General features: G+C 45.1%; 1 protein-coding gene across 1 annotated transcript in view; it reads right to left on the minus strand.

The window, feature by feature from the left end:
• The window catches only part of TTC21A (tetratricopeptide repeat domain 21A), a 325510-nt gene that overhangs the window by 28329 nt on the left and 276939 nt on the right, over positions 1–20242 (minus strand). Inside the window, exons 22-25 of the mRNA XM_063925168.1 lie at positions 16727–16877; positions 14930–15091; positions 1791–1986; positions 900–1124 (exon numbers count right to left, since the gene is read on the minus strand). Coding sequence (XP_063781238.1) covers positions 900–1124; positions 1791–1986; positions 14930–15091; positions 16727–16877 — 734 coding nt within the window. The remainder of the gene's footprint in view (positions 1–899; positions 1125–1790; positions 1987–14929; positions 15092–16726; positions 16878–20242) is intronic.

Genomic DNA, 20242 nt, shown 5'->3' on the forward strand with positions numbered 1-20242 from the left:
ACGCATGGCCCTGGGAGTCAGATTTGGGCACATGTCTAAATAGAGAGAGGAGAGCTGCCCGAGATAGCAAGGTGATATAAGGAGGGACAGAGTAACAGGTAAGTTAGTTATTGTGAGGTACCGGTCAGAGACTGGACCTACCGCCGCTTTAGAGGAGTCCTCAGTGACTCCAAACAGAAAACGTCTTTCTCCTTGGGGAAGGCTGAATGAGATACCATGGCAGCTGTGGCCATGGGAGGAGTGATGGAGCCAATGGAGCTGACAAGGCTGCATTTACACAACAGTCGTAATGTCTGTCGATTCTCATTCTTACCCTTCACACATCTAACAGTGGAGGCCACTAACACCTAAAAACATGTCAGGCAGCCTCCTTCCCCTTCCTTCCAGACTTACCCTGTGCCAGTTAATGCACTTCAGGGTAGTGGCATAAAACCAAACATACAGACGATACTGCAACCATCTGCAATATACTCCAGATTTTTTTACTGCTTCAAATTGTTATTGGCATGTACCAAGGCAGACAGTACAGAGACTACAGCCATAGAGGGAGATAATATAAAGAACACATAAAAAAACTCAGGTACAACCTGGGTTATTGAACATAGTTTTAAGCTGTGTCACAGCGGCTAGAAACCCCGTTCCTACTGCAGGCTGAACCCAGGTTATTCCAGGTCTTCCCTTTGCCGACGCTTGGAGATGACATGAATGCTAAAATTGTGGCAGGGTATGCTGGGATGTATAGTTCCACAGTAGCTGGTGGACCAATAAACCTACCTTAAAACCTGAAGTGTGTCTTGAGGACTTAGGCTGGGAAACCCTGCGTTAGAGGGAACATTCAAACAGAATGATGTGCGTGCCATGGGTTACACTCTTACATTACTTTCTTTCTTCCTTCTTACCTTATTGTATTTAAGGCAGCGCTTCAGCAGGTCTGTTGCAATGTCATATTTTCCTGATTTAATATACACATCGGCGAGCAGCAGCCAGCTCTTCTCCAGATCATCAGCGTCTTCCAGGGTCCAGTGAGCTTTGGACAGCCGCTTCAGCTGGTTCCTTGCTCGAGGCGTTTGCTTGAGAATCATGAAAGCTTGGGAGACTGCCAGGAGAGCCGAGACATTCTCTTTCTACAGGCGAAAGTGGTATAACATGCATCAGCCTTAGGGATATCAGTACTACTCTCCCCCAGCTAACAGAATAGTGGGGATAACTTGCTCACAATGGATGTACATCACATCATAGGCTCAATCTCTGATGGACATGGTGGCACCATAACTCCTCTGGGAACGGTTTCTGTACTGTACATTGAGGATAAACCAGCACTTATTACTATGGATGCCTATGATGTGATGGTGTATATGCACGTAGGAGATTCTATGTATGTGGAGTTGCGTCATTTCTACCATTTTATATCTTTGAAGAATAATGCATTACGGATGTCACTGAGGCTTGTCTTGAGAAACGTTGACTGACTGAGGCCATGAATTTATATAAATAAAAAGTTGTATTGCATCTATGAGTCTTGATTGGATCGGAGAGTGCCCCTCCACGACCATGGAAATATCTATCTATCTATCTATCTATCTATCTATCTATCTATCTATCTATCTATCTACTGTAGATTGTAAAACAAGGTAATGCATGGAGGACAGACACAGCGATTAATATGGTGAAAGAGGAGAATTCACAAGGTTTAGTTACAGTTAATAAAGGAAACCATGCAGTGAATCATTATATTTACCAACATAACTATGACTATGATGTATATATATAGAAATGTCCTAAAACATTACCTCAGTGTTAGCCATTTCAGTGAATGTACTGAGGGCAGTTTCCACGTTGGCTTTGTCTCTGGTAGCCATCAGGCAGTAGTTCTGTAACACTGTCAGCTGGTTCTGTCCCTGTGGGGAGCGGGGGTGGAACTCCTTCAGCAATTTCTGAGCTGTCCGAACACCCGCCTTCTCCGAATCCCTCCTGTCCTCTGAGAGACTAAATCACACAAGGATACAGGGTGAGCACTATTTCTTTTCACTGCTCTTCTTTTTCAGGGCGTTGGATGCCAATGGAATCGCAAGCTGCGCATTTTTGCAATGTATTCACAGCTGGACACATATACGCAAGTTTGAAGCTACTGCTCCCTCCCCTGTATGCACCTGGTACAGATGCCCTCAGAATACGACTGGATGCGAGGCTTCACTGGGAATACCAAACATTGCAGGACATAATGCATGCACGTTTCATTGAATAGTGCAGATAATAAGGACCAAGTGGCAGAAGCATCTGAAATCTAGATGATGGCAACATATAAGCATATGTGGAGCCTTCCCGTTCCCCAGCAGAGTATGCATTAGACTTTATCTGTGTATAACAAGTCTTCAGTGATTTGCATTTTTACTATTTAAAGTTTTGAAGCAGTGTTATTGTATTTCTAGAAATAGGTGTGCTTAAGACATTTTCGTCCAATCAGATGTAGGCTGTGGCAATCATCATCATCAGTGTGCACCTTACACCAGGTTTTTAGCACCCGCAAGCCATTTTAGTTACAATTTGAGACTAATTACCCAAACCATGCCCTAATTGTACCTTGGCCGTGTCTGCATGCTCACTAGAGATGTGCACTTGAAATTTTTCGGGTTTTGTGTTTTGGTTTTGGGTTCGGTTCCGCGGCCGTGTTTTGGGTTCGACCGCGTTTTGGCAAAACCTCACCGAATTTTTTTTGTCGGATTCGGGTGTGTTTTGGATTCGGGTGTTTTTTTCAAAAAACACTAAAAAACAGCTTAAATCATAGAATTTGGGGGTCATTTTGATCCCAAAGTATTATTAACCTCAAAAACCATAATTTCCACTCATTTTCAGTCTATTCTGAATACCTCACACCTCACAATATTATTTTTAGTCCTAAAATTTGCACTGAGGTCGCTGGATGACTAAGCTAAGCGACCCTAGTGGCCGACACAAACACCTGGCCCATCTAGGAGTGGCACTGCAGTGTCACGCAGGATGGCCCTTCCAAAAAACCCTCCCCAAACAGCACATGACGCAAAGAAAAAAAGAGGCGCAATGAGGTAGCTGTGTGAGTAAGATAAGCGACCCTAGTGGCCGACACAAACACCTGGCCCATCTAGGAGTGGCACTGCAGTGTCACGCAGGATGTCCCTTCCAAAAAACCCTCCCCAAACAGCACATGACGCAAAGAAAAAAAGAGGCGCAATGAGGTAGCTGTGTGAGTAAGATAAGCGACCCTAGTGGCCGACACAAACACCGGGCCCATCTAGGAGTGGCACTGCAGTGTCACGCAGGATGTCCCTTCCAAAAAACCCTCCCCAAACAGCACATGACGCAAAGAAAAAAAGAGGCGCAATGAGGTAGCTGTGTGAGTAAGATAAGCGACCCTAGTGGCCGACACAAACACCGGGCCCATCTAGGAGTGGCACTGCAGTGTCACGCAGGATGTCCCTTCCAAAAAACCCTCCCCAAACAGCACATGACGCAAAGAAAAAAAGAGGCGCAATGAGGTAGCTGTGTGAGTAAGATAAGCGACCCTAGTGGCCGACACAAACACCGGGCCCATCTAGGAGTGGCACTGCAGTGTCACGCAGGATGGCCCTTCCAAAAAACCCTCCCCAAACAGCACATGACGCAAAGAAAAAAAGAGGCGCAATGAGGTAGCTGTGTGAGTAAGATAAGCGACCCTAGTGGCCGACACAAACACCGGGCCCATCTAGGAGTGGCACTGCAGTGTCACGCAGGATGGCCCTTCCAAAAAACCCTCCCCAAACAGCACATGACGCAAAGAAAAAAAGAGGCGCAATGAGGTAGCTGTGTGAGTAAGATAAGCGACCCTAGTGGCCGACACAAACACCGGGCCCATCTAGGAGTGGCACTGCAGTGTCACGCAGGATGGCCCTTCAAAAAAATACTCCCCAAACAGCACATGACGCAAAGAAAAATTAAAGAAAAAAGAGGTGCAAGATGGAATTGTCCTTGGGCCCTCCCACGGGCCCTCCCACCCACCCTTTTGTTGTATAAACAGGACATGCACACTTTAACCAACCCATCATTTCAGTGACAGGGTCTGCCACACGACTGTGACTGAAATGACGGGTTGGTTTGGACCCCCACCAAAAAAGAAGCAATTAATCTCTCCTTGCACAAACTGGCTCTACAGAGGCAAGATGTCCACCTCATCATCATCCTCCGATATATCACCGTGTACATCCCCCTCCTCACAGATTATCAATTCGTCCCCACTGGAATCCACCATCTCAGCTCCCTGTGTACTTTGTGGAGGCAATTGCTGCTGGTCAATGTCTCCACGGAGGAATTGATTATAATTCATTTTAATGAACATCATCTTCTCCACATTTTCTGGATGTAACCTCGTACGCCGATTGCTGACAAGGTGAGCGGCGGCACTAAACACTCTTTCGGAGTACACACTTGTGGGAGGGCAACTTAGGTAGAATAAAGCCAGTTTGTGCAAGGGCCTCCAAATTGCCTCTTTTTCCTGCCAGTATAAGTACGGACTGTGTGACGTGCCAGACTGCCCTGCATCACCGCCAGCGGGTGGGCTCGGAATTCTGAGCCTTTTCCTCGCACCCCCAGTTGCGGGAGAATGTGAAGGAGGAGATGTTGACAGGTCGCGTTCCGCTTGACTTGATAATTTTCTCACCAGCAGGTCTTTGAACCCCAGCAGACTTGTGTCTGCCGGAAAGAGAGATCCAAGGTAGGCTTTAAATCTAGGATCGAGCATGGTGGCCAAAATGTAGTGCTCTGATTTCAACAGATTGACCACCCGTGAATCCTTGTTAAGCGAATTAAGGGCTCCATCCACAAGTCCCACATGCCTAGCGGAATCGCTCCGTGTTAGCTCCTCCTTCAATGTCTCCAGCTTCTTCTGCAAAAGCCTGATGAGGGGAATGACCTGACTCAGGCTGGCAGTGTCTGAACTGACTTCACGTGTGGCAAGTTCAAAGGGCATCAGAACCTTGCACAATGTTGAAATCATTCTCCACTGCGCTTGAGACAGGTGCATTCCACCTCCTATATCGTGCTGAATTGTATAGGCTTGAATGGCCTTTTGCTGCTCCTCCAACCTCTGAAGCATATAGAGGGTTGAATTCCACCTCGTTACCACTTCTTGCTTCAGATGATGGCAGGGCTGGTTCAGTTGTTTTTGGTGGTGCTCCAGTCTTCTGTACGTGGTGCCTGTACGCCGAAAGTGTCCCGCAATTCTTCTGGCCACCGACAGCATCTCTTGCACACCCCTGTCGTTTTTAAAAAATTTCTACACCACCAAATTCAAGGTATGTGCAAAACATGGGACGTGCTGGAATTTGCCCAGATTTAATGCACACACAATATTGCTGGCGTTGTCCGATGCCACAAATCCACAGGAGAGTCCAATTGGGGTAAGCCATTCCGCGATGATCTTCCTCAGTTGCCGTAAGAGGTTTTCAGCTGTGTGCGTATTTTGGAAAGCGGTGATACAAAGCGTAGCCTGCCTAGGAAAGAGTTGGCGTTTGCGAGATGCTGCTACTGGTGCCGCCGCTGCTGTTCTTGCGGCGGGAGTCCATACATCTACCCAGTGGGCTGTCACAGTCATATAGTCCTGACCCTGCCCTGCTCCACTTGTCCACATGTCCGTGGTTAAGTGGACATTGGGTACAACTGCATTTTTTAGGACACTGGTGAGTCTTTTTCTGACGTCCGTGTACATTCTCGGTATCGCCTGCCTAGAGAAGTGGAACCTAGATGGTATTTGGTAACGGGGGCACACTACCTCAAGAAATTGTCTAGTTCCCTGTGAACTAACGGCGGATACCGGACGCACGTCTAACACCAACATAGTTGTCAAGGCCTCAGTTATCCGCTTTGCAGCAGGATGACTGCTGTGATATTTCATCTTCCTCGCAAAGGACTGTTGGACAGTCAATTGCTTACTGGAAGTAGTACAAGTGGGCTTACGACTTCCCCTCTGGGATGACGATCGACTCCCAGCAGCAACAACAGCAGCGCCAGCAGCAGTAGGCATTACACTCAAGGATGCATCGGAGGAATCCCAGGCAGGAGAGGACTCGTCAGAATTGCCAGTGACATGGCCTGCAGGACTATTGGCATTCCTGGGTAAGGAGGAAATTGACACTGAGGGAGTTGGTGGGGTGGTTTGCGTGAGCTTGGTTACAAGAGGAAGGGATTTACTGGTCAGTGGACTGCTTCCGCGGTCACCCAAAGTTTTTGAACTTGTCACTGACTTATTATGAATGCGCTGCAGGTGACGTAAAAGGGAGGATGTTCCGAGGTGGTTAACGTCCTTACCCCTACTTATTACAGCTTGACAAAGGCAACACACGGCTTGACACCTGTTGTCCGCATTTCTGTTGAAATACTTCCACACCGAAGAGCTGATTTTTTTGGTATTTTCACCAGGCATGTCAATGGCCATATTCCTCCCACGGACAACAGGTGTCTCCCCGGGTGCCTGACTTAAACAAACCACCTCACCATCAGAATCCTCCTGGTCAATTTCCTCCCCAGCGCCAGCAACACCCATATCCTCCTCATCCTGGTGTACTTCAACACTGACATCTTCAATCTTACTATCAGGAACTGGACTGCGGGTGCTCCTTCCAGCACTTGCAGGGGGCGTGCAAATGGTGGAAGGCGCATGCTCTTCACGTCCAGTGTTGGGAAGGTCAGGCATCGCAACCGACACAATTGGAGTCGGACTCTCCTTGTGGATTTGGGATTTCGAAGAACGCACAGTTCTTTGCGGTGCTACTGCTTTTGCCATCTTGAGTCTTTTCATTTTTCTAGCGAGAGGCTGAGTGCTTCCATCCTCATGTGAAGCTGAACCACTAGCCATGAACATAGGCCAGGGCCTCAGCCGTTCCTTGCCACTCCGTGTGGTAAATGGCATATTGGCAAGTTTACGCTTCTCCTCCGACAATTTTATTGTAGGTTTTGGAGTCCTTTTTTTACTGATATTTGGTGTTTTGGATTTTACATGCTCTGTACTATGACATTGGGCATCGGCCTTGGCAGACGACGTTGCTAGCATTTCATCGTCTCGGCCATGACTAGTGGCAGCAGCTTCAGCACGAGGTGGAAGTGGATCTTGATCTTTCCCTAATTTTGGAACCTCAACATTTTTGTTCTCCATATTTTAATAGGCACAACTAAAAGGCACCTCAGGTAAACAATGGAGATGGATGGATACTAGTATACTTATGGATGGACTGCCGAGTGCCGACACAGAGGTAGCTACAGCCGTGGACTACCGTACTGTGTCTGCTGCTAATATAGACTGGATGATAATGAGATGAAATCAATATATATGTATATATAATATCACTAGTACTGCAGCCGGACAGGTATATATATTTATTATGTAATGACTGATGACGGACCTGCTGGACACTGTCAGCTCAGCAGCACCGCAGACTGCTACAGTAAGCTACTATAGTAGTATGTATAAAGAAGAAAGAAAAAAAAAAAACCACGGGTAGGTGGTATACAATTATGGATGGACTGCCGAGTGCCGACACAGAGGTAGCTACAGCCGTGGACTAACGTACTGTGTCTGCTGATAATATAGACTGGATGATAATGAGATGAAATCAATATATATGTATATATAATATCACTAGTACTGCAGCCGGACAGGTATATATATTTATTATGTAATGACTGATGACGGACCTGCTGGACACTGTCAGCTCAGCAGCACCGCAGACTGCTACAGTAAGCTACTATAGTAGTATGTATAAAGAAGAAAGAAAAAAAAAAAAAAACACGGGTAGGTGCTAGGTGGTATACAATATTATATATATATTATATACAATTATATATATATATATATATATATATATATAAGTCAATCTTACGGCAGCACTCCCAATCTCAGATCGCAGCTGTCCGGTGCCCTCCTTGTCCCGTATGGCAGCGGGATAACAATACAGTGCAAACGGCGGCACTCCGGTCATACAATAAATGCAGATGCAGGTGTAGTATAACAACGTTTCGAAGTTTAATACCTCGTCCTCAGGTTAACAACATGACAAATATCACATACCTTATATCCCCAATCCCCTGTGCGGTGCATTCCCATGTGGACACAGCGTTCAGACGCCCATAGATGACGTCATCCTGCCGTACATCCCACCGCAGGTAACACCAATTAATCAAATTAAACATAATGAAAGACACATAAAAACTCCACACCTAACCAAATGTGAAAATAAAAACAACAACAGGGCACAGATGCAAATGTAGAACAAGCAGACCTACACATACAAGATCATATAAGTATATTCAGTATAATAATTATGAAACCATACATTTGAACTGCACATCACAACGGCACACAAGAGAGGTACACAATGATCTCCTTACAAAAAGCAATGCAGCCCAAGTGTTTCATTAAGGCCTCTTGGGGCCAATGTTTGTAATTCATGAATCCATTTGGATTCTTTTTGCAAAAGTAATAACGACCTGTTACCCCCTCTTACTTTGGCTGGCACATGGTCAATAATCATGTATTTGAGACAAGCAATACTGTGTCGTGCCACGGCAAAATGCCGTGCCACAGGTTGGTCACTAGTGCCATTCATGATGGCTTTCCTGATGGCAAGTTTATGATTGGCCATGCGTTCCCTTAAAGTACAATCAGTCTTGCCGACATAATGTAAGCCACATGGGCAACTAATTAGATAGATGATAAATTTTGTCGTGCAAGACAGTCTGAAATTGATAGTATACTTTTTACCACTAAAGGGGTGATGAAATGTATTCCCCGTGAGAAGGGATCTACAGGTCGTGCAATTAAGACATCTAAAACAGCCTTTCCGGAGGGTTAAAAACGCATTTTGTTCACTTTGTTTAGTGGCTAGATCCGAAATATCTGTCTTAACCAGCCAATCCCTGAGATTTCTTCCTCTGGTGTATGCAGGCATGATATTGATATCAGACATGTTTAAATCTTTATCAGATTGAATCATAGGCCAGAGGGATTTAGCAACCTTGGAAATCTCACTGCTTCTAGTATTATAGTGATTAATCCAAGGTAATTTGGTTTTGGTGGGTTTAATCACTTTCTGAGATAATAGCAATTGCCGATCCATGCTGAGGGCTTTCTCCTTAGCCTGCAGCAATTTACCAAGGGGATAACCCCTCTGCCTAAACTTGCTGATCATATCATCAATCTGAATCACAGCTTTATCTCTCTCACTGCAAATCCTAACTGCTCGTAGGAACTGTGAATAGGGAAGACCAAATTTGGATGGAACGGGATGAAAACTAGAAAAATGTAATAAAGTATTACGATCAGTAATTTTATGATAAAGATCAGTGGAGAGAGTGCCATTGCTACACTGTACAGCAACATCCAAAAAATTGATATTGACCCTACTCATGTTGTAGGTGAATTTAATTGAATGATCTGACTGATTATGTCTCTCAATGAAATTAATCAATGACTCCTCCGTCCCTGACCAGATGACAAACACGTCATCAATATATCTAAGATATAAGATGATGGCATCAGAGATAGCACTATTTTCAAAGAAAATCTCCTGTTCTGCAACAAACATGTACGTGTTTGCGTACGAAGGGGCCACAGGGGACCCCATCGCACACCCAGAAATTTGCAGATAAAATCTGCCATCAAAAATAAAATAATTGTGAGTCAGAGTCATGGCTAACAGATCAATCACAAAATCCACCTCAGGGCCGGTATATAGAGGGTTGCCCTCAATTAACTTACGTACTGCAAGCAACCCCGCCTCGTTGGGAATGACTGTGTATAAGCTAGCAATATCTATGCTACATAGGATGCTGTTCTTGGGAATATTCCCCAACTTTTGTAACTGGTTAATGAATGAAGTTGTATCCAGCAAGTATCTGCTTTTATTGACAATACACGGCTGCAGTAATGAATCCAAGTATGTGGCTACTTTCTGGAATAGACCATTGCGAGCCGCAATGATGGGGCGCCCTGGTGGGTTCACCAGGGACTTGTGTATTTTTGGAAGCGAGTATAAGACTGGGACCACTGGATGTTCCACAATGAGCGCTTTCATCAATGTATTAGAAATGATCCCAGTCTCAACAGCCGCTTGTAGTTTATCACACAACAACTGAGCAAAATGGGCCGTAGGATCACCCTTAAGTGCCTGGTAAACCTTGCCATCACCTAACTGACGATACAACTCATCCTTATAATCACGTAAATTCTGAATCACGATACCCCCACCTTAGTCAGCAGGGCGTATCGTGATGTCAGTGTACAAAGATAAATCTCTGAGAGCATCATATTCAATCTTGTTCAAGTTATTAAAACACTTAGAATCTGTGCCTGATACATTACCAACAGTCACTGTATGGTTTAATAAGCGTCCGTAAGTCTTGATTGTGGCATTATTTGACACGGGATCAAATTTGCTGCGGTTCTGAAGCTTGGCTAGCTTGGGAGGTATCAATTCATCTGTAACCATTGGTGTTGAACTCTTAGCACCTTTAAAGTGTTCATGTAACTTAAGCTGACGATTCAGCTTATATCTTTCTATTTCCCACTGAAAGGAATTGAATTTCACTGTAGGGACAAATGAAAGTCCTTTTTGCAATACCTGTAATTCAGTAGGAGTAAGACTATGAGAGGATAAGTTGAACACTATTTCTTCCGATATAATGGGGGCCGACCCACTCTGCCCCGACCCCGTCCTCTTCCACTGGCCGCCTCGGCGCGTCCACCGCCTCTGTCGGCGCCATCGTCCTTGCTCCGCACTCCTAAAGGGGACCTGGTAGCAGCGTTGGTAGTGTCCGAGGGTGCATCCGAATCACTATTGGTGTTTTTGTCTGCAGACGAATCAGATTGCCAAAGTTGTTTGTAAGTGCGTGGTCTAATAAATCGTTGTCGGTCATTGCGAGTTCCACATGCCCACAGATAGACACGATTCTGCTCGTAGTCCGCATTCACTTTGGCCAATTTCTGACGTTTAAATTGGATGAGATCTTTGCGATATGAAGAGATTTGATTTTCAAGCTTCTCCATCCAATTACACCGTGAGTCGTTAGCAATCACCTCTTTGTACTTTAGCTCAAACGCAGCAATTTTCTCTTTGGCAATTGCCAATTCACGTGTGGATTCCTCGATCACCAATAAAAGGAGATCGAAACTGCATTTGTTTAAAATTGCAATCCAACGTTTACAAAAGGTAGTGTTAAAACGCCCGATGGTCGGGGCATTACGAATTCTGAATCCACGTGGTATGCGTTTGTCCTTGTAATAATCACTCAAAGTGATACCGTGGTACAAGTAATCTATTTCCTTTTGTTTGAGTTTGAGCCAGTCCCTATACAGGATCTCAGTCGATTGTGTGTCAGTCTCATCTTTGAGCCCTCTGTCCCGTAAAATAACATCAGCCTCCGCTTCAGAAAAGGTCAGAGTCGTTCCTTGTGTGAGTAATGATAGGTTGACGTGTTCCACCGCATCTGTGCCCATCGCCAAGCTCGATTCAGCCATAGCAGACTGACAAGAAATGAGGCACAATGGAATTAGAAGATGAATAAATGCTCTGGGTGCTTAAGCCATGGACATGCTGATACCTGCAAGTCAGCTTGTCCACCAATAAGTCAATCTTACGGCAGCACTCCCAATCTCAGATCGCAGCTGTCCGGTGCCCTCCTTGTCCCGTATGGCAGCGGGATAACAATACAGTGCAAACGGCGGCACTCCGGTCATACAATAAATGCAGATTTTATCTGCAAATTTCTGGGTGTGCGATGGGGTCCCCTGTGGCCCCTTCGTACGCAAACACGTACATGTTTGTTGCAGAACAGGAGATTTTCTTTGAAAATAGTGCTATCTCTGATGCCATCATCTTATATCTTAGATATATTGATGACGTGTTTGTCATCTGGTCAGGGACGGAGGAGTCATTGATTAATTTCATTGAGAGACATAATCAGTCAGATCATTCAATTAAATTCACCTACAACATGAGTAGGGTCAATATCAATTTTTTGGATGTTGCTGTACAGTGTAGCAATGGCACTCTCTCCACTGATCTTTATCATAAAATTACTGATCGTAATACTTTATTACATTTTTCTAGTTTTCATCCCGTTCCATCCAAATTTGGTCTTCCCTATTCACAGTTCCTACGAGCAGTTAGGATTTGCAGTGAGAGAGATAAAGCTGTGATTCAGATTGATGATATGATCAGCAAGTTTAGGCAGAGGGGTTATCCCCTTGGTAAATTGCTGCAGGCTAAGGAGAAAGCCCTCAGCATGGATCGGCAATTGCTATTATCTCAGAAAGTGATTAAACCCACCAAAACCAAATTACCTTGGATTAATCACTATAATACTAGAAGCAGTGAGATTTCCAAGGTTGCTAAATCCCTCTGGCCTATGATTCAATCTGATAAAGATTTAAACATGTCTGATATCAATATCATGCCTGCATACACCAGAGGAAGAAATCTCAGGGATTGGCTGGTTAAGACAGATATTTCGGATCTAGCCACTAAACAAAGTGAACAAAATGCGTTTTTAACCCTCCGGAAAGGCTGTTTTAGATGTCTTAATTGCACGACCTGTAGATCCCTTCTCACGGGGAATACATTTCATCACCCCTTTAGTGGTAAAAAGTATACTATCAATTTCAGACTGTCTTGCACGACAAAATTTATCATCTATCTAATTAGTTGCCCATGTGGCTTACATTATGTCGGCAAGACTGATTGTACTTTAAGGGAACGCATGGCCAATCATAAACTTGCCATCAGGAAAGCCATCATGAATGGCACTAGTGACCAACCTGTGGCACGGCATTTTGCCGTGGCACGACACAGTATTGCTTGTCTCAAATACATGATTATTGACCATGTGCCAGCCAAAGTAAGAGGGGGTAACAGGTCGTTATTACTTTTGCAAAAAGAATCCAAATGGATTCATGAATTACAAACATTGGCCCCAAGAGGCCTTAATGAAACACTTGGGCTGCATTGCTTTTTGTAAGGAGATCATTGTGTACCTCTCTTGTGTGCCGTTGTGATGTGCAGTTCAAATGTATGGTTTCATAATTATTATACTGAATATACTTATATGATCTTGTATGTGTAGGTCTGCTTGTTCTACATTTGCATCTGTGCCCTGTTGTTGTTTTTATTTTCACATTTGGTTAGGTGTGGAGTTTTTATGTGTCTTTCATTATGTTTAATTTGATTAATTGGTGTTACCTGCGGTGGGATGTACGGCAGGATGACGTCATCTATGGGCGTCTGAACGCTGTGTCCACGTGGGAATGCACCGCACAGGGGATTGGGGATATAAGGTATGTGATATTTGTCATGTTGTTAACCTGAGGACGAGGTATTAAACTTCGAAACGTTGTTATACTACACCTGCATCTGCATTTATTGTATGACCGGAGTGCCGCCGTTTGCACTGTATATATATATATACATATATATATATATTAAACTCATAAACTGGTGGTGATTATTAAACTGGTGGTCAGGTCACTGGTCACACTATCAGCAACTTGCAAGTAGTACTCCTGAGTCCTAAGCAGACAATCACAATATATATTATACTGGTGGTCAGTGTGGTCACAAACAATGGCAGTGTGGCACTCTGGCAGCAAAAGTGTGCACTGTACGTTATATGTACTCCTGAGTCCTGAGTCCTGCTCTCAGACTCTAACTGCTCCCCACTGTCAGTGTCTCCCCCACAAGTCAGATAATACAGTCACACTATCTCTATCACTTCAGCAAGTACTAGTAGTAGTAGTACTCCTCCTAATGCTCCACAAAATTACTACTGTGTCTCTCTCTGTCTCACTCTCTTCTCGAATCTCTATAAACGGAGAGGACGCCAGCCACGTCCTCTCCCTATGAATCTCAATGCACGTGTGAAAATGGCGGCGACGCGCGGCTCCTTATATAGAATCCGAGTCTCGCGAGAATCCGACAGCGCGATGATGACGTTCGGGCGCGCTCGGGTTAACCGAGCAAGGCGGGAAGATCCGAGTCGCTCGGACCCGTGTAAAAAAAACTTAAGTTCGGGCGGGTTCGGATTCCGAGGAACCGAACCCGCTCATCTCTAATGCTCACCCTCCCCCACCCCCATGTTTTATACATTTGCAAGTCACGTGTATGGCTGAAAAAAAGAAGTGCAGTGCGAGAAGATATGCATGGTCACAAAAAAAATGAAATATAAAAATAGGCAAGTTGCAGCTGAAAAAAAAAATCTGTCATTTGCATTTATGTCCAACTGTGAATTACATGCCAAACACTATGGTGGTTATACAGTACCTGGTGCTTGCTGAAGACTGGTGCCTTACCTAATGTTGTCATTAAAAATGGGCACCAATCACCAGGACTGTAGAGAGCTTTAACAGGCCAGGGTACTTCTTGGAGGCATGGCCTAATTGCAGGTTCCCATGGTAATTAGTACCCACTCCCCTCCCACACGGTGGCAATGCCCATCTCTGACAAAATAAGGGCTGGAGCAATATTTAAATCAGAATGCAGCCTATCAAATCTCTAGCAACCAATACTTCACTAACAATGGTCAGAGACTGATGTCACCGAGTTCTACTGCATTATGTGCAATATCATTAATCTTGGTTCACCAAACAAAATGGCCACTTCTGCTACGCATAGGCATTGAGCACTTAAATTACGCACTTACAACTTTTTAAATGTTTTTAATGCTTTCATTTCTGTTGCATTATAGTTAATTTGAACACTGGTATAATGACATACATTGTCATAGAGTTGTGATTGCAATGCAGCGATACTGTGTATCGTAAGGATGTTTTATAACAATTTTATGCGTGTTCTAAAGTACTGGTGAGCACCACTCCCATACAACATATTACATGAGGAGTGAAGTACTACAGTAATACCGAATACATGTTACCTACCGGTCATCCACATCCAGGCTGTCAAACACCTCCCCACCCACAATCTCATTGTCTGGGTTTAGACAGATCTGGATCATATTCGTGATTGCCCTTTGACCCCAGTCACTGTCTTTGCGAGCCTTATTAAAGTACTTCAGTGCCTCATTAGGCTGTCCTATGTGCCTGCAATAGAAATAAAATGAATAAGGACTATTTATTACTTTGCAATATGCATCTTATATTTAGCTTGTAAGAGGTAATGGGCAACAAATGAAATGCTGTTTTAGGGTACGTACAAATGGGGTACTTATTTACAGCCCCACTGCTGTAAGCTGTGTTCAGCATTATGGGAGGCTAATATGCTCCACCAAGTAAGGATTACTGTTCCCTAAGAAGAAGAGTTTGCTGACTGCAGAGCAGACTATGGGGAAGATCTATCAAAGCTTGGACAGAGATAAAGTGCCGACTAATCAGTGTCTGTTATTTTACAGGCTGGGTTTGAAAAATGACAGGAGGCGATTGGTTGCTACTTTATGTCTCTCCATGTTATCTCTATCCAAGCTTTGTTAAATCTCCCTCTATAAAAGCATAATAAAATACACATATATTAATAGTACATGTATTATTTTTATGCTTTCAATGTGCTTGTTGGTGTCCAGACATTCTCCACAGACATCCATGATCCTTTAGCTACTGCTAAGCTTTCATGGGGCTGAAAGAATATACATGAAGTGCCCATATTTCCATATCCTACAGAAAGACAGAGACAATAAACTTAGAAAACAAGCTACGTAAATAACAAAGCAGAGTTGGATATGTTTGTCATTGTATCCATATACAGGTTGAGTATCCCATATCCAAATATTCCGAAATACGGAATATTCCGAAATACGGACTTTTTTGAGTGAGAGTGAGATAGTGAAACCTTTGTTTTTTGATGGCTCAATGTACACAAACTTTGTTTAATACACAAAGTTATTAAAAATATTGTATTAAATGACCTTCAGGCTGTGTGTATATAAGGTGTATATGAAACATAAATGAATTGTGTGAATGTACACACACTTTGTTCAATGCACAAAGTTACAAAAAATATTGGCTAAAATTACCTTCAGGCTGTGTGTATAAGGTGTATATGTAACAAAAATGCATTCTGTGCTTAGATTTAGGTCCTATCACCATGATATCTAATTATGGTATGCAATTATTCCAAAATACGGAAAAATCCGATATCCAAAATACCTCTGGTCCCAAGCATTTTGGATAAGGGATACTCAACCTGTATACAATTCAGCTGAGCAAAGGCTGTCCTCCAGAGCAGAAAACAGAAGCATATTCGGTCGGATTACACCAAGAATAACAACACATAGAGACGTGGCTTGCCTGTATCAGTAGTAAATGCCAGTCACATTACCCAATTTGTACACAATAAAATACTGTAATTAGGTGCCTGGGCAGGGTTATAAATACCAAAATCACATTAACCATGTAAAACATAATTAAATGCAGGCACAAATAACATAATAAACTCAATTAAATACAAATATCCGATGTCTTTCCTCTTAATAATCAAATGGGAACATTCTTAATTACCATGGTCTTAAAGCATATATAAATTATGTAATGCCAACAGATGGCTGCAATGTCATATAATATGTTAGAGGGTCCTGGATGATATTAGCCAATCAGGAGCAGTTATTTGCGGTCATCATAAAATCATACTGTTGTGCCTAGGGGCACCCTCACCCCTAAGTCCGCCCCTGTCTATCTTATAACATCAAGAACCTAATGCAAAATTGTATAATACAGTTTATTTACCAGCTATAAAGGCCTTTACAGTAATTATATCCAGGTTCCAGCGTATTCTTTGAAGAATTTGCTAGTGCCACATTGAAGAACTCTGTAGCTTCAGCCAGTTTCCCACTTCTCCTTAGTAAGTCAATAAATTTACTCAGCGCTGTAAAATTATCTGGAATGAAAAAACGGGTGTGGTATGTTACAGTGGCGTGCGGTGAGGTCAGTGGCTGGTGAGGCACTACCGTAACTACAGCCTAACTTTAACCCATGCCTAATCCTAACCCCACCCTAACTGCAACCTAACCCTAACTGGTGTGGGGGGGATGGGGTGATCGAGGATGCTGCGAATGGGGGTAGTTGGCGCTGTGAGGGAAGAGAGAGCAGGAAAGGAGAATTTGTGTGGAAGAAGGTGTGATTGGAGGGGTTGTTTGGAACTTGAGGAGAGCAGGAGAGGTGAATGTTTGTGGGGGAGAAGGCAGGCTTTGGTGGTTACCTTGATTTTGGTTGGGGAGATTTTGAGCTGTGAGGGGAGTTGTAGCTAAAGAGGGGAACCTGTGTGGGTCAGGAGAGGGAGGGTGGGTTGGAGCTGTGAGGGTAGAGAGCAGTTGAGGGGAACATGTGTGGAGGAGAGGGATGAGGTGTGCCACGGATGAGGGGTGAGTTTGGAGCTATAAGGTGAGAGAGATAGCAGGAGAGGGGAATCTGTGTTGGGGAAGGACGGTGAACGGTGGGTTCCGCGGATGGGGGGGGGGGGGGGTTTGAACTGTGAGGGGAGGAGAGCAGAACCTGCATGGCGGAGGGAAGGGAGGATCAGGGGTGAAACAGATGGGGGGGATTTGGAGCTGTAAGAGAAGAAATAGGAGAGGGGGTCAGGTGTGCTGCAAAGGGGGTGAGGCGGAGTTTGGAGCAGTGAGGGCAGATAGAATAGGGAGCGCGTGTGGGAGAGGTGGTGGGTTGTTGGGGGTGCCGCTAAAGGGGTTTGGAGCAGTGCAGGAACAGAGTAGAGAGGGTAGCCTGTTTTGGAGAAGGGAGAGGAGTGTCTGTGCAGGAGGAGGGGGGGGGTTGGAGCAGTGAGAAGAAGAGAGCCTGTGTGCAGGGGGAGGAGGGGTCAGGGGTGCATGCGGAGGGGGCTGTAGCTGTTAGATGAGGAAACAAGCCACTTACCGCTGTCGGTAGGAGCCGTTTCCGAACCGCTGCTGCTTTGCTGCATGTGCTCTTCTGCTTGTGTGATGAATGGTGACTGACATGGTGCTGGTGGCGTGGCCACATGCAGCATTCGGGCCTCACAGCCTGGCCGGCCTCCCGGGAAACATCTCTTATACTGGCACCACTAATCAGGCACAGGCAGGAGGCAGCATTACTAAGTTTGGAGGAGGAGCAGAGATGAGAGGGGAGGAAAGTAGAGGCGGCTCCTCCTACCACTCCAGCCAAGAGTCGGGACCCGAAAGATGAATGCTGACTGAGTGACTGCGCTTTCCGGACCCGACAACGTTGTAGAGACCCTGGGGCACTGGCGGCGGCGGCATTTAATAAGTCAATGTGACTCATTTTTATACTGTCGGTTGAGGAGAGGGGAGAGTGCTGCTGCTGGCTGGGAGCGTCCGGGACGGAACCGGCCCCCGCCTGTGGGTGATTAGACAGCGGATCCAGTGCTGGATCCGCTGGGCCAATCACATCTGGGGGACTGACAGGGGCGTGCATTCATCGGGGCTGAATGCACGCCCCTGTCATTGCGGCACCAGTATAGGTGCCGCTTCCCCATACATTTTCAATGGGCTTTCACAGCACATTGCTGCGCCCCGCCCCCTGCCCGCCCCCCGCTGCCCGGACTTTTAGTGTTAGCAGCGGGAGGCACCTCTCCCACTGCCTTCCACCCTAACATGCAGCCATACTAAGAGGGGAAAAATTATTAGAATATTAAAAGAAGATATTTATCACTGACTGTGTGCTATAAATATCTTCTTTTTATTATTTTAATAATTATGACAGGGGAGGCACTGCCTCCCCTGACTGCACGTCCCTGGTATGTTAGGTAGATTAGAGTTAGGTCGGCAGTGTCTAGGTCGACCACTATTGGTCGACAGTAAGTAGGTCGACATGGTTTATAGGTCGACATGTGCTAGGTCGACATGAAAAAAGGTTGGCATGAGTTTTTTCAACTTTTGTTGGTGTTGTTTTCTCCGTACAGTGACCGGGAACCTCAATTAGTGCACCGAGTCCTCTCGCATGGTGAGCAAGGGCAAGGTGCCTCGCTCCGCTACCGCAGCGCTTGGCACAGGTTACCGTTCCCAGTTGTAGTCCACATGGATCGTAAAGTATGGAAAAGTTCAAAAAATTAAAAAATTTTGAAAGACTCATGTCAACCTTTTGTCATGTCAACCTAGAACATGTTGACCTAGAGTCCCTGTCGAGCTAGAAACCATGTTGACTTCTACTTACTGTCGACCAACAGTGGTCAAGCTAGACAGTGTCGACCTACTTACTGACGACCTTAAGACCAGATCCCTGTAAAAACACAACGGGTTGTAAAAATAGGATTTTAATACCTACCGGTAAATCCTTTTCTCTGAGTCCGTAGAGGATGCTGGGGATGCTTCAAGAACCATGGGGTATAGACGGGATCCGCAGGAGACATGGGCACTTTAAGACTTTAAAAGGGGTGTGAACTGGCTCCTCCCTCTATGCCCCTCCTCCAGACTCCAGTTATAGGAACTGTGCCCAGGGAGACGGACATTTCGAGGAAAGGATTTATTTAATTATTTTAAAACTAAGGTGAGATACATACCAGCTCACACCACAAACACGCCGTACAACATGGCATTCAACAACAACGCATGCAATGGCATGACCAACATCAGTCACAGACTGACTGAACTTAACTCACATGAGTGTAACCATAACCAAACTGCAGATACAGCCCGCACTGGGACGGGCGCCCAGCATTCTCTACGGACTAAGAGAAAAGGATTTACCGGTAGGTATTAAAATCCTATTTGCTCATACGTCCTAGAGGATGCTGGGGATGCTTCAAGAACCATGGGGTTTATACCAAAGCTCTAGAACGGGAGGGAGAGTGCGGATGACTCTGCAGCACCGATTGACCAAACAAGAAGTCCTCCTCAGCCAGGGTATCAAACTTGTAAAACTTGGCAAAGGTGTTTGATCCCGACCAAGTAGCAGCTCGACAAAGCTGTAATGCAGAGACCCCTCGGGCAGCCGCCCAGGATGAGCCCACCTTTCTGGTAGAATGGGCTTTCACCGATTTCGGTAACGGCAATCCTGCCGTAGAATGAGCTTGCTGAATCGTATTACAGATCCAGCGCCCCAACCTTGTTGGGAGCCCACAGGGCAAACAGAGCCTCTGTTTTCCTAACCCGGCGAAATAGATTTTCAAAGCTCTGACCACATCGAGAGACTTTGATTCCACCAAGGCGCCAGTAGCCACTAGCACCACAATACGCTGGCTCACGTGAAATGATGAAACCACTTTTGGCAGAAATTGCTGATGAGTTCTCAATTCCGCTCTATCAGCATGGA

Source organism: Pseudophryne corroboree, chromosome 5, assembly GCF_028390025.1.
Source record: "Pseudophryne corroboree isolate aPseCor3 chromosome 5, aPseCor3.hap2, whole genome shotgun sequence".
Lineage (NCBI taxonomy): Eukaryota > Metazoa > Chordata > Amphibia > Anura > Myobatrachidae > Pseudophryne > Pseudophryne corroboree.